The 14468-nt window shown below is 40.5% G+C and overlaps 1 protein-coding gene across 1 annotated transcript in view; it reads right to left on the bottom strand.

Annotated features, from left to right (window-relative positions):
- STMN2 (stathmin 2) overlaps nucleotides 1-8167 on the bottom strand; it is a 47466-nt gene extending 39299 nt beyond the window's left edge. Inside the window, exon 1 of the mRNA XM_003999916.6 lies at nucleotides 7946-8167. Within this exon, the coding sequence (XP_003999965.2) occupies nucleotides 7946-7964 (19 nt within the window). The 5' untranslated portion in view covers nucleotides 7965-8167. The remainder of the gene's footprint in view (nucleotides 1-7945) is intronic.
- Between the last annotated feature and the right edge of the window lie 6301 nt (nucleotides 8168-14468).

Raw genomic sequence — 14468 nt, 5'->3', positions numbered from 1 at the left:
ATTTTGGTTAAAAAAAAATCAATCCCAGACAATATTATTTTAAGGTACTCCACAAAAATTATCTACTTCTGATCAAACTTTTTGAATTTTGTAATTTTTCCAAATATTAAATATTTTAATCTGGAGGCCAACAAAATTGCAAGTGTGAAAAATCTTAAAAAATTTTTTTTAAAAAAAATGTTTATTTTTGAGATAGAGAGAGACAGAGCATGAGTGGGAGAAGGGTAGAGCGATTGGGAGACACAGAATCCAAAGCAGGCTCCAGGCTCTGAGCAGTCAGCGCACAGCCTGACACGGGGCTAGAGCCCATGAGCTGTGATGTGAGATCATGACCTGAGCCGAAGTCAGATAGATAGATGCCCAACTGACTGAGCTACCCAGGGGCCCAGCAAGTGAGAAAACTCTTAAAATTTTTGTTATGGTTTTATAGTCTAAGGTATGGCTGCTTCTCTTAAGTACAATTCCTAGAGAAGCTATATTTCCAGATGACTAGCAAAATGATTGCTGAAATGCATTAATTAACCTTTATATTCACATAAAAGTGTTTTGTGAGAACAAATGTACACAAAATGTTATCTTTAATCATGGTTAATAAAAATGGGTTATATAAACACAGGTTTTACTACTGCAAATGTCTCCTTGACAAATGACAGGACCTGATTCCTTTATTAAAAGATAATTAGCAATGTTTCACAAGGGATTCAGAGCCTTCCTCCTGCTTGCTTGCTTTTGACGTAATAAGATGAAGAGTCTTGAAGAACATCTAATGATTATACTAACTGTGGATGCCTGGGTTGTATATCTCCTTTAGTTCTAGATTTATTTCATAAAACAAAATATTGAAGTTAAATATCTGGTGTTTATGGAAGGAGGTAAGGGCCCATTTTAAAATGCGATAGCCATGATGATATTGATTACATTAAGTCAAGATTTTTTTGTTTGTTTGTTTGTTTCCCCCCCAGACCTGGTCATCCTGTTGTGTCCCCACCCAAAGTCCCTGCTGATTTCTTAGCTGAGCCTTCAGACAGCCATGTGTTCCATACATTATACCCCCTCAGAGCTTTTTCTCCCTCAAAGCCTAAATCATGGCAATTATTCTCAATGAATCCCGGGTTAGGTCTTAAAAGTAATCATCAGGTTGAATGTATTTCCTCTTCAAAGTATGTCTGTGCTAGCAAAGGATAAGAGCATCTCAGGGTTGTTAGACAAACTGGAGGTTTCACAAGTTTGACCTCCATGGTGGGAACACTTCTGCCACGGAGCAAATAAGAGTGGCTAGTACTGGTTAAAAGGACAGATTCTGGAACCAGATGGCCCGGGCTCAAATTCTGTATCTAACTGTGTGACCTTGGGTGAAAATCACTTTATCTGTCTGTGCCTCAGTTTCCTCATCTGTAAAAGTACCTACTTTTTAGGATTATTGGATGATTAACATCACTAATATGTGCAAAGTGCTTAGTTCCTAGCCTGTTATGTATGCTACATAAGGGTCAAATCAATAAATAAAAGTCATTTCTCATAGACACTCTATAAGGTTTAGGTCTACGCCAGAAAAATGAATCTTGAAAGAAAACAATGGCAGAGAAAAACCTGTTAATGAACAACAGCAACAACAACAACAACAACAACAGCAAAGGAAGGGATAACCTTGAGGCTTAATCCAACTTTGTGTTGACTAACAGTATATCCTACCAACTTTGTGGCCAGTTCTATTTGGGACTATGCTTTTAGTGCCCTATTTGGGAAATGTTGTATTTCTAATTGGAGATATTTTAAGTAGTATAATTTTTCAGGTTGCATTTCCAGAAATGTGGTAATGTTTGCATGGTCAGCCACCCACTGCATGGGAGGACTGACATATGGTATTTTTAATAGTATTCTTCAAAGACCAATTTTTTTCCTCTGGGTTGACTTTCTTGAATAGTATCAAATAATGGAAGCCCTTTATTGGCTTAAGTAAGGAGAAAACACATGTGTAATCTGTTTCCAATGATGCACCCACACTCACTAAATTATTAATAATTTTCTTATGTGCTATCCAGAAAGAAATTCAATTGGGTAAGTAATAAGTATGGGATATGTTGAAAAGCAATTTTAGTGCTGTTCCATCTTCTGTTTTAATTTCTACAATATGTGGAGTATTTGTAGCAAATTAGCTATATGGCAAATGGGTTACAGACTTTTAGATTATCCCATAACTAAAAGGTTGTGTGTTGAACTTCCTGTTCTGCACATTGTTTTGCTAATAATAGTAAGCTAGCAATATTGATTTGTCATCTTCCCAACTGTGCCACAAGCCATATTCATTTTGTGTTAGATACACACACAGAGCCAAATTCTCATTTTCCACCTTTCTCTTGAAGGTCTTCTGCTGAGTGCTACAATATGAATATATTTTTAAAAATCCAATTAAGAGAAGGTGATGACAGAGAACACATAACTCCCAGAGGTATACAATCCCTAAAAGAATGAGTTTGGAAATGAAATATTTTGTAAGGATTGCCATGCATTTGAAAATATTAAGACCTACTATCAAAGCTTATTGTACATCACAGTTCTCTACTTCTAAATCTGGTATGTTTGGTGGTTAGAATCAGCATCATCTGGTAGTTTGTTAGGAATGCAGAATGTCTGGCCTCAATGAGACCTTCTGGATCAGAATTTGCATTTTAATGCAAATCACAGGTAATTCATATGCAGATTAAAATTAGCAGAACACAGTAATATGAAACTATTAAATATTTTACAGATGGATTATAGTTTCATGAAACATAAGAGAAAAAAAAAATCCCTGCCAATGCAAACATGAAAAAAAATCCATTTTTGATGATCCTAAAAATTAGTTTCTGCTTGTTTTTGGTACCTCTCCTCAGATATCACTTTGTGTCTACCTTTTAACTGCTAGCCTGCAGGCTCCCTGAAGGTGGACATTGACATTCAGGTGTGTCCACAACATCTGGAGCACATTTTAAACAAATGAATAAGTAAATAATGTTTTTGTTTAATTTATTCCTTTATTCAAACATTAAAACATTCTCTTCCTAAATAATTTTGCTATTACCACTGACTATTTTCTACCATTCATCCACTACAAACTCCCAAAAGTAACATAAGTGATGTAACAGCAAGGTAATGAAACTACAAAGTAAAATCGTAACAGAATAACTAACCAGGGTCTACACCTACTTCCAAGTAGTTCTCCTTGAAAAGGTGAACAAACTCTTTTCATCCACTAGGGTAAAGTATGCCATTAATTTATTGAACAAGCAACTGAATGTTCCAGATTAAAAAAAAAAAAAGATTTGGTTAAATAGCATTTGAAACTGGGTTAAAAAAAATCAGGGGTGCCTGGGTGGCTCAGTTGGTAAGGCATCCGACTTCTGCTCAGGTCATGATCTCACCATTTGTGAGTTCAAGCCCTGTGTCGGGCTCCGTGCTGACAGCTCAGAGCCAGGAGTCTCCTTAAGTATTGTGTCTCCCTCTCTCTCTGCCCCTCCCCTGCTTGTCCGCTGTCTCTGTCTCTCTCAAAAATAAACACTGAAAATATTAAAAAAAAAAAAAAATCAATCATCTATTTCTTAAGAGAACTTGATTGCCCTCTAGTGGGGTGAAAGGTAATGTGGACTCCAAGGTTTTCCAATTGAGAGAAGTAGGGAAGAGAACCAGCCTCAGTTCTCTGATTTGGTCTTTTCTTCTTGTCTGACAGATGTCTTGCATTTTCATATAAGGTCACAGACCCTGAGACAACAGAATAGTGTGTATTTTCCCAAGAACCAATAGGAAATTGATGTGAGCTGGAATTAGGTATCAGCAGCTTGGGAGCAGCCACACCCAAAGCAAGTAGCTTTGGGCCAGCTTCATCCAGGCTTGTGAGCAAGGAGCTATTGCAGGGGAATAGGGCATATAAGTCAGTTCTGTTCAGTTGGAGTAAAAAACAGTGGTGATCGCTAAATCAGGAATTTTCCTAAAGATGGTCTGGATTCATTAATGAGAAAAATGCTCAGTTAAATATGTAATCGATTCATCTCCCAGTTCATTTTTAACTATACAGATTTAACTTAAAATTCTGGATGATAGCAACTACTAGATATTCACAGAATTAAATAACTATTTCGATCCTAAATTACAGGGAGGAAAACTATCTTATTGTGTGAATCAGCTTTCTGGCACTCTGAAATGGCTGAAGGGCACTCTTGAATCTGGGTACAATGTAACCTCTTGCAGCCTTTTCATCACAGAGAACCGGTTATTTGATAGAAGACATACTGGGCCACACGATTGAATGCTTATTCCAGAATCTATCCATTAATAATTAAAAAATCCCCAAAGTGAGCAAACGTGTTTTTAGTGCAACAAATAAAATCCTGCTAAAAATGTTAATGATTAAGAGCAGAGGCAATTGTTCTAACAATAAAAATACTCCCCTCCCCCTTAGCATGGAATAATTTACTACAAATTACTTCACAAAACCATCGCGAATTGTGACTGAACAAAATTCCAGATTTTCATGTTAAAAACCATTCAATCTTAATTATTCATTATTTCAAAATGTACTTTCAGAGAATTTTAACATGTGTAGACAAATATCACCAGGTATTTTAATTTGTACCCTCATACTAGCCATGTGTATTAGGAATACACTGGGTCACAGAGTGCTTATTGCAGGCTCAGCTTACTCAGCAGGTATTAATCACATATATCATTAATTGGTAAGCTACTGCTGTTTCTTTTTTAGTTTTGTCTTGAAAGCCTGACCAAATGCTCATTTTTCCACTTCTGGTTATTTATATATCCATTTAGAAGGCGCCCACTTCATTGGAGAAGATAATGGGGAATTCTATATGCACCTAGTACAATCATGCTGAATAATTGTTTAATGAATCAGGAAAAAGCACCCGCCCTGGTGATTAATTGATTAGGCTTTGCAACTGAAACGATGTCAAAATCCGTTATTTTAATATTGCGGAGGTTGTACTTCTTTTCATGTTTTGCAAATACAGCGTATTCATGGCAGAAAGGACCCTTGCATTGTCATATTATGGGTGGGATTTTTATTAATGGGATAGTGGCTACCATTTCAAGATCCAGGTTTCTGTGCAGAATTGAGACTGTATCAAGAATCAGCAATTGGAAGATCAGTTTCAAAAAAAGAAAAAAAGAAAAAAAACAGTTAAAATTTTTTGCATAACCTGTATTTATATATTGATAGATATAACCTTATGGAATATACAGTGAAAGTCATAACCTCTTAATTGTATATGTATAATTTTACCCATTGCAGTAACAATTATGTGCGGAGAATTTTCCAGCAATCTTTGGCACACAAATCCTACTCTTAGTAAGCACCTGCACGTAATATCCGACCCACATGAACATACGTGATCCGGACAGGGATTGAAAATACATTCGCTTTATAATGTAAAATGAACAACAGGACAAAAAACTCTTTTTTTAAGGGGTGGGGGAGAAGGCAGGGAGGAGTAGAAGGAAGAAAAGTGAGTGCAACAAAGGTTAATAATCCTTAATCAAATTCAATCCCTTGAACCTTTTGAACACATAAGGCCGTCGAGTCATGAAATAATAATAATAATGATAATGATTTAAAGTAATATTGATAATGATGAGTTTGTAGCCGCCCTCCTGCAGCAGAAACCTCTTGGTGGGGGTGCAGAGCGCAGAGCGAGATCGCCCCTGTCCCTCATTCTGAGAACCTTTCTGGACTTGCGGGTGAACCGCGAACTGTGCGAAGCGGGGGTAGCTCAGGACACTGCGCAGAAACCGGTCTCCCGGGCTGCACCCGCGGGGGCGAGCGCCCAGCTCGGGGGAGGGGAGTACAGGGCGCGGCGCTGGGCTCTGCAGGGCTGGCAGCGCTCCACGCGCCGGCTCGCCCAGTGCGCCCCCATCCGGCCAGCGGCTGACTGGTCTAGGTCGCAGCTGGGAGGGGTGGGGCCGAGCCGCGCCCCGCTGGATTAGTGAGGGTCCTCCTAGAGAGACTCTCCAAAGGGTCTTCGTCCCGGGAAATAATAGAGAACCGCGCGTGGGCCGAGGGTTTCAGCTAGGGGAAAGTGCCTGAGCTCCGAGGGCTGGGGGAGAGCGAGAAGAGAAAAACCCTTCCCGCACCCCTGGGCAGGGGTCACCTCTGCGGTCTTGCGGCCGGCTGGGGTGGGGCCGCGCCTTTGTGTGGCCGGGCGGGGCTCGAGCCAGCTTTTCTGCAGAGCCACCCTCTGGGCTGGGAGGGGCTCGGCGCCAGGACCCAGAGCAAAGCCGGTGTCTGCGCATCTCGAGGGGTGTCTGGGCTGTTCTGGACTGCGGGGCTGCAAAAAGGGGCTCTAGGACTGCAGACCGTTCAACAGCCTTTCCCCAGCTCCGTTTCCTTGCCGAGCCTCGGAGCCCGAGGTCTTCCCAGCACCACGGAAAGGGTGGGGCAGGGCGGAGCTGTGCAGAGAGAGCCCTGTCCATCGCTTTTTCCCTTCTCCGCAACCAGCACTGGGTCCCGGGGGAGGGGTGCTTCCAGCAGCCACCAGACCTCGGGTCCCTCCCTGCCTGTCCACCCCCGGGGCCACCGAGCGCCAGAACCGTGGGACACTAGAGGCGCACGACCGGTGGGGGATCTCTGTGTCTGGACTGTTTCTCTGATACAGGTTGAGCCTATGAAAATTGCCATTTTTCGGCCCTGTTTGACCTACAAGACGGGTATTTCGCGTGGCTCAATTTAAGAAGTTGGCCTCTCTTGGATCTGTATTATGATTATGTCTACACACACCTAGGTTCCCGAAGCTTTTACCCAAAATGATCAATGAGTTCAAAGAAGCCTTCATCGGCGTCAATGTCTAGCCACCCTATGTGGTTTTGAAAAGAAAAATGTTAACCCACCTTTTCCCTCCTCTCTCTGTAAAACGGAACAATGAGGCCAGGGCCGGGAAGGCTGGGGCAATGGTCGGGTCTGTTTCGGAAACCCAGGCTGGGAGTCAAGAGCGCGAAGCGCGGGGCGTGGCCCTGCTGTCCCTCCCGGGCTGGGCTCCTGGGCGTCGCGCTGCGTTCCCCACCCGGCCCTCTTTCGGCTGATGCTGCTGCACCCCGCAGCGGGGAGGAGTGAGGGCGCCGGCGCGGCTTCGCACAGGGTGGGGCCGTCCGCATTGTGCGCCCAGCGCTGCAGGTGCCTCCCCCTGGGACCGCTCGTCCTCACACAAAGAAACCCCACCCCAGTGCCTTCGAAACCGCTGTCCCTCCACCCCTCCCCACCGCGCGCTTCCCCGCCCCTGCAGCTGCCCACCCGCGCCCTCCAAGCCCTCCCCGACTTCCTCTCTCCTTCCCCTCCCTTTCCCTAAAACAAAGGAGCGTAGCACCCCCACCCCCGCCCTAACCTCCCCGCACCGCGCCCCAGGACTAGCGGTTTCTCCGACGAGACAATACCATAAAATTTGCCCCGTTCTCCACCCGTCCCCACCCCCCCCCCCAGTCTCCACCCTTCTTTCAAACAGCCTAGAAGGGACCGATTTGACTTCGCATTCTGTTTTTTCTTTCCCTCACCTTGCCCTCCTCTTCCCCATTTTCTTTTTTTAACTAGAGAAGAAATAAAGGATGTTACAAAGCACTTTCCAAAATGTCCCTTAACCCCATTTAAGGCAAACAGTAAAGGTAGCTCCCCCCACCCCCCACGATTGAGCCCTAATTTTAAACATGGAAACAGAATAAATTCTCTACCCATGGGAGGGCAACTTACCTGCTTCTACCTTTCAAAAGAAAATTTTAGTTTTAGATTTCCATAGACACCCTCTTTGCCCTTCCCAAACCCCCAGAACTGCCTTCGTCCTTCCCGGTTCCTGTTTTACCCTTAACGTCTTTTTCTCTATAAAATATCTCTGAATGCCTTCAAAACTCTAAGAGAGAAGGTGAGAGGTGGGCTCCAGGTCGAGCCGAGGGAGAACGAGGCGCGATGCCTTACCCATTGCTGTTTTAGCCATTGTAGGGATGTGCAGATGCTGAGCGGTGGAGAAGGCGAAGGGTCCAGCTACAGCAGCGGAGAGAGCGAGAGAGAAGACTGAATAAGGCACTGAGTCTGCAGAGTGGGACCGTGCGAGAGAAAGAGCAAGAGGCAGGAGCCCATGAATAATTATCACTCAGAAGCTCAAGCAGATTGGCTCCCAAGGTCCCCTGACATGACTCCCGCAGAGTCAGAATCTCCAAGCATTAAATATTGATCGACCAATGGTGCTGGAGTACAAAGTACCAGAATGCAGTTTGAAATGGAAATCAGTCCTTCCCTAGCAGCTCCCCCCCGTTTTGGGGGCCTGATAGTACAGTCCAAGTAGAGTGGAGCCTTAGCCCAGAAGCCTCCTAGGAGCTAAGAACTGGGCTGTGCCTACCTGGGAGCCAAGAGGATTGATTTTGTTCACACTTGTTTTATCTCACAAATAGACATTAAAAAGGTGAAGGGATTTAAAGCTTTGAAAAGTCTTCACAGCATGCCGACTAGTGAAAACATCTGTTTAAAAGTTGTGGTTTTACTTGTTCATGTTTTCTCTTTCACCTTTAACCCTGTTTTGGTAGTTTCTAGTCCCCCAGAGTGACCCCATGTCTGGCTATGGTAGCAACTTGAAACAGAACTGCATTATTGACTTTTGTCTCAGATGTCTCGGACTCTTGAAGGTCTCTGGGCAGAGTGAGGCCTGGTGTTTCCTACTCTTGGCACAGAAGGAAGGGCCTGTCTGGGTTACTTAGGAATAGGGACAAATAGTTATGGTCCACCTGGGTACCTCAAGGAGGAAAGGGAGAGTCAGCTTCCAGAGTCTGTGACCTCTCCATCTGGTTACATGGCAGAACCGGGTTGACTGATTGGCTTGGGTATTGGAGGACCATAGATGGGTAATGCCATTCTACCTTGGAGATGTAGAATTGCATCTCTGGATTGAAACCCCAGTGACTCTTTCAGGTTTCAAAGAAGAAACCTTCATGCTGAAAGCTTAGTGGCAATGAAAGGTGTGATCTGGGGGATGATTTTTCAGAGATCTGCAGACCCAATTGATACAGGTCACAGAAAGATGTGTTAAAAGTTTCAGGCTGAGCAATGTGGTATGTGAGGATCTGTGAGATCAGGTGCAAAAAGCGACCTTTGATTAGAGAGAGGGCATTCACTAATTCATTCTTATTGACTTAATGAGTGTCATTCATTAATTCGTTCTTTCTCAGAAGACTCACATAAATATTCATTGAGCGTTTATCACATGCCAAGCTTTGAGGACACAACCGTGAAAAAGATTTTAGACCTTGTTCTCATAGAGATTTTAATTTAACACTTCTGTGATTTCTCTGAGCCTTCCTCTAGTCTAGATCCATTCAGGAAACTGTGGTTTTTTGACATTTGAAAAAAGGGAAAGAATCGCCAATTCCATTGCAGTTGATAGCTAAAAGAATAGCACATTGTTGAAATCATGAATACATACAGAATCCTGGCAAATTTTTAATTTTATAGAAATGATTGTGGTTATTCTAATGAATGAAATAATTTCTTAGCAGGTTTCTATTAAGTCATATATCAAAAATTCTAGGCTCATGAATAATATGCAGTTTTAAACATAAAACTATTTGAAAATAACAGTCACTCTCCTTGGTGCTGAAATAAATTTCTTCACCTCCTATTAACTTGTAAGACATTTAAACCCTATGGACATCTGCTGAGTGATAGAAAACTATTGGAACTAGAGCAATTCTGACCTGCTGAATCATAGGAAAAATAAAAGATAAAGTGGAGATCAATAAAATTACTTCTTGAACAGGAAGATTAGAAATTATTTTTCCTGTCATTGTACAGGTCTGTGACGATGACACAGCAAGAGAGCAGTATGGAAGTTGGCAGGGTCTGGAAATATATAGCCATTTTCTCCCTTTCTAGGGTCATTTCCCACTTTAAATGTGAGAGCTAATTCCTTCTCAGTGGAGTAGTTACCAGTAATGAGATGAGAGATCTTCAGCCTGTCTGTGTGACTCAAATCTTTATGGTACTCCTCTTCTCCCCACCACACCTTTCCCCCTCAGGTTATGTATCATGTTTACATATTCTCTAGCTTCCTTGGAGAACAGGATCCCTAAGTCATGACATTAATGTCTGTAACAACTACCACTGGCAGTTGAGTGAGATCTTTTTCTGCACTTTGATCAAACAAAAAACAAAACAGAACAAAACTCGCACACATTCTATTGTCTAATCTCTCATCCTTTGGGGAACATGACTTACTGATGGATAGAAATGTGAGAAGGAGGTCAGTATGCATAGGGGCAAGTGTCAGATGTGTGACTCTTTTCTATTTCTGACTCTTTGGGTGCTAGCCACCTAACCTCAGCTTTGTGTGATTTTTAAGTAATGTCAAGCAGGGAAGAGGGTAGGTTAGTATGATTTACTATAGTATACAGAGATAGCAGGCTGTCATCAACTGGCTAAAAAAAAACAACCCTAAATAAATTTAAAAAGCTGACTTATTAATCAATTATTTTTCTTTCTTTTCTTCTAACATAACAATTTGAATCATGGATATTGGCCTGGGAGGGTAGGGGCAAATAGGAATAGAGAATTATTTTATATTCAATAGTTTATTCATTATTCATTCACTTGTTCAGCCAATTTATTCACCCAACAAATATTTACTTAGTGAAATTTCAGGCTTTTATATTATGAAACCACCAACCTTCTCCTTAATGTTTAAATTTTTTAATGCACAATAAAAGAAAGTGTAACCTTCACCTCTTTATAAGAAAATTATATTTATTTTGGAGGATAAATATCCTGGGTATCAGTTAGACTGCTTTTGGTTGCAAAGTATAGAAAACACAATCAAGTCGCTCTGATTAAAAAAAAAAAAAAAAGAGGATTTTTGACTCATCTAACTACAGAGATAGAATAGGCCCCAGAAGCCTGAGGATAAAAATCAGCTTTCCCTGAAACAAATGATTTTGATAAGGATGGGTGGATACCCAAATTAAGGAATAAGTACTAAGTTTCTACAATGTGACATAAGGCCGGTATTCCAGGATTTGGGGTAGACTATAGGGTTATCATGTATAAACTGCCTAAATCACTATGGATACTTAATAAATTATAAATACTATGTTTACCATTTCCAATACATTTAAACTTTTTAAGGGTATGGACTGAATAGTGTATATCTTTATATCCTTTATAGTGCTTGGCTTCATGATTCACACAGCTGAAAGTCCATAAATACTTGGGAACTAACAGTGACAATAATAAAATACGGTTGAAAATAATTCAAAATGATTGAACCTGGTGAAGCCATAGTGATGCTTTCAACCACATTTCTTTGCATAGCTCCTGTCAGGAGCAGTTACTAAGCTGTTTACTATTGTTTATTTATATTCTTCCCCATTCCCTAAAGGGCAGAGGTGGATAAAACCTTTGTCAATTTTTTAAAATCTTTAACAGTAGTAAGAGGAAGCTGTGGAAATGAAAGATGTGCTAACAGAGATTTTAATTACTGTGGGTTACAGTGTATTGTGTTTTATCTCTGTGAGGAAGCCTGAGGTGTTGATTTCTTTCCAAAGTGGAGAGGAACAGTTGCTTTGGAGGTTTAGCTGATGTAATCTAATGTAGTCATATGACTTTCTGCTATTAATAATCAAGTGTCTGGGAAGGAATTCTAAAGTAATTATTAAAAGCTAGTGAGATACAAAAAATATTGTTAGAGTTGAGTTAATTGTTTTGATCTGACATTAGTTGATTACAAAGGAAGTTTGGGGGGCAGCAGCGGAAGCCATAAAATTTCTTTTTAGGTAGTTGGGAATGCAGTTATAACTGAAGATATCTAGTAATGCATCTAAAATAGTAAGATGAAAAAATAGTTAACTGACTAACATTTTGACTATTTTGCTATATTTAAACTTTTATAGATTAATAAAGAATAAAAAGAATCAGGTGCCCTTCAATAGCACTATCTAATATGGTTTAATTAAAAGGAAGTCATCCTGAGAAAGGGGAGTATTCCTTATTAATAATGAAATCTATATAGTTCAGGAATTTTCCAATGTTTTAGAGTTGTTTTCTGAAATGACGAATGAACATATCTTATTATTTCCTCTTAGATCAGTTATTTGAATATGAAGGATGTTTAGTTAATGATTATCTCCTTTTTTTTGTACCTAAGGTTTTCTTTATGTACAAATGGGACTTGTACATATTAATAATTAGTATAATTTACCTGGAAACAAAATGACCTATTGAGATGAGTAAGTCCTACTGATAGTTTTATAATTGAACTTTTTTGGGAACGAACTTGCTCTAATCATAAAAGGGACAATATAAATTTAATAAGTTGAATCTTTACATTAAATTGGTAGTGTTCGAAAACTGTTTGCTCTCTTGGCAGCAACTACTATGACTCTTTCCTTCTCTCTGTGAGTTGATTTACAAGTTGAGTTCAAGGAGAACATTAGTTGGACACCACCGAAGCTGGGAAGTTGATTCCCCTTGGGATTCCACTCAGCATTTTAGCTTACAACACTCAAGTGGGAACACAATGGAGATAATACCGAAATGCCTGGAGGAGAAATCTAGGAGAAGTATGACTCACTGTATTTATCCCATAGGCCCCATTTTATTTTATTTTTTAAACAGAAGCCCCACAATGAGCACAGTACTATACATACAATTAACATTAGTTGCCCAAGAACTTTGTTTATTTTAAATCATAGCCAGGAGGAGGGGGAGGAGGAGGAGGAGGAGGAGGAGGAAGAGGAGGAGAAGGAGGGGAAGAGGAGGAGAAGGAGGAGGAAGGGGAGGATGAAGAGGAGGAATTAGGGAAGAAAAAAGCAAAAGCATTTTATTATACTGCCTTCCAGGGATATTTTTCCATTAATCATTTATTAACTCGTTCTCTGACCCTCTGAACTTACCCCACCCCTGTTCTGCTTTATTATCAAATGAAATTGAATTAATAGATCTCAGTAATATTTTTAAAAAGCTATTTCATCAAAAATTCAATTTGACAGTAACATTAGCTTTGAGCTCAAATGTGTATTTAACTATTAGTTAAAACTTATCAGGGGGAACCTTGTCTTTGAAGCAAACTGGCATTTGTCAGGGAAGGTAACAGTAGTTATTTATGAGTTTTCTGAAAACTCTTTCTGAAAACTCTGAAAATGATGTGTTTTATTTCTGGGTATGACTATTGCTGAACTGCTGCCTGGACTTCGCTGAACACCCTCCTTAGTGAAACGATGACTGTACTATTTCTTGCTTATCATAATACTGTCCTCCTTTTGGTCAAAGTGGGCTAAGTGAGTTGTGGTGACTTCAGTTGTTTTGACAGTGGTAGCATCAGCTAGTTGTCACTCTGGCATAGTGGCAATGGAATAGCTTTTAAGCAATATGATTCAGTAGAAAAGGGAAGATGTATGAGGACATTCATAATATTAAAAGAAATATTTGCAATCCCACTTCGTATCTAATTTTTAATTGGCCTAGAACCAACCAGGAGTATAAGTCTCATGGATAAATTTGGCCAACCCTAAAATCTATGTACCATTCCAACCCCTTCCTTCTCCCCCAAATTAACGATTCCACTTTTCTTCAAGTGTTTCCCTGGGCATTAGTTATTGTATTGATTCAGGATTTGGTTGGCCTGTAAATAGTCAGGGACAATTTTATTAGCTGGAACTAGTCTAGCCAACAATTTTTTTGTGGGTTGAGTGCTTAAGCTCTTTTATTTGTCATTCAGTTATAGTCAGTTATAAATTTCAGTCTGAGGACAACATTTTCATGGTACCTGGTGTCTCGGATCTTTTTTGATAAGCTACCTTGCCAGGTTTCTCACCACAAATATGAGATGCAGAGGGATTTGTCTTGAATCCTTAGAAAAGCAGTATGATTTTCTCAAAGTATAGGTCATATGTTGATGTCATTAGCATGGAAGGCCCATCTAATTATATAGGAAAAATAGTCCCTTGGGTGTGTACTGAGAGGGTATAAAGATAATCAGTCGGTACCAGTTTATGCCTAGTTGTAATTAGTCTAATTGTGAAGAACAAACATTTTTGATAGCTTTAAACAAATCACGTGATGGTTCTGAACTGATTTGTGACAAAACAGTTGACTTATAATTTGCATCGTTAGTGACGTGTCCCTTCCCATTTTTGACGTCATATGGGTGATTGTGAGGCCCTGGGTATATATGTAACAGCAGTAATTGTGGGAGGCCTAGAGTTCGATTGAGACGTATGCATTAGATGTGTTTGGGTTAATACTTTTTAGGAGGATCTGGACCAGATATAAAATTCCACAATTGGCAATGTTGGCAGCCGTGGCAATGGTCTGTGGCAGTTGTCTTTTTTATTTCTGTAAATTTCCTGCTTCTGAATTAGATCTCCAATGGGAATGGATATTTAGGTTGTAAAAATCCTTGGTACATTTGCATTGGAAAGTATAAATCCATGGATTATGTGTTCTGGAATTTAAGAAC

Source organism: Felis catus, chromosome F2, assembly GCF_018350175.1.
Source record: "Felis catus isolate Fca126 chromosome F2, F.catus_Fca126_mat1.0, whole genome shotgun sequence".
Taxonomy (NCBI): Eukaryota; Metazoa; Chordata; class Mammalia; order Carnivora; family Felidae; genus Felis; species Felis catus.
This window is presented reverse-complemented; position numbering and strand designations above follow the sequence as displayed.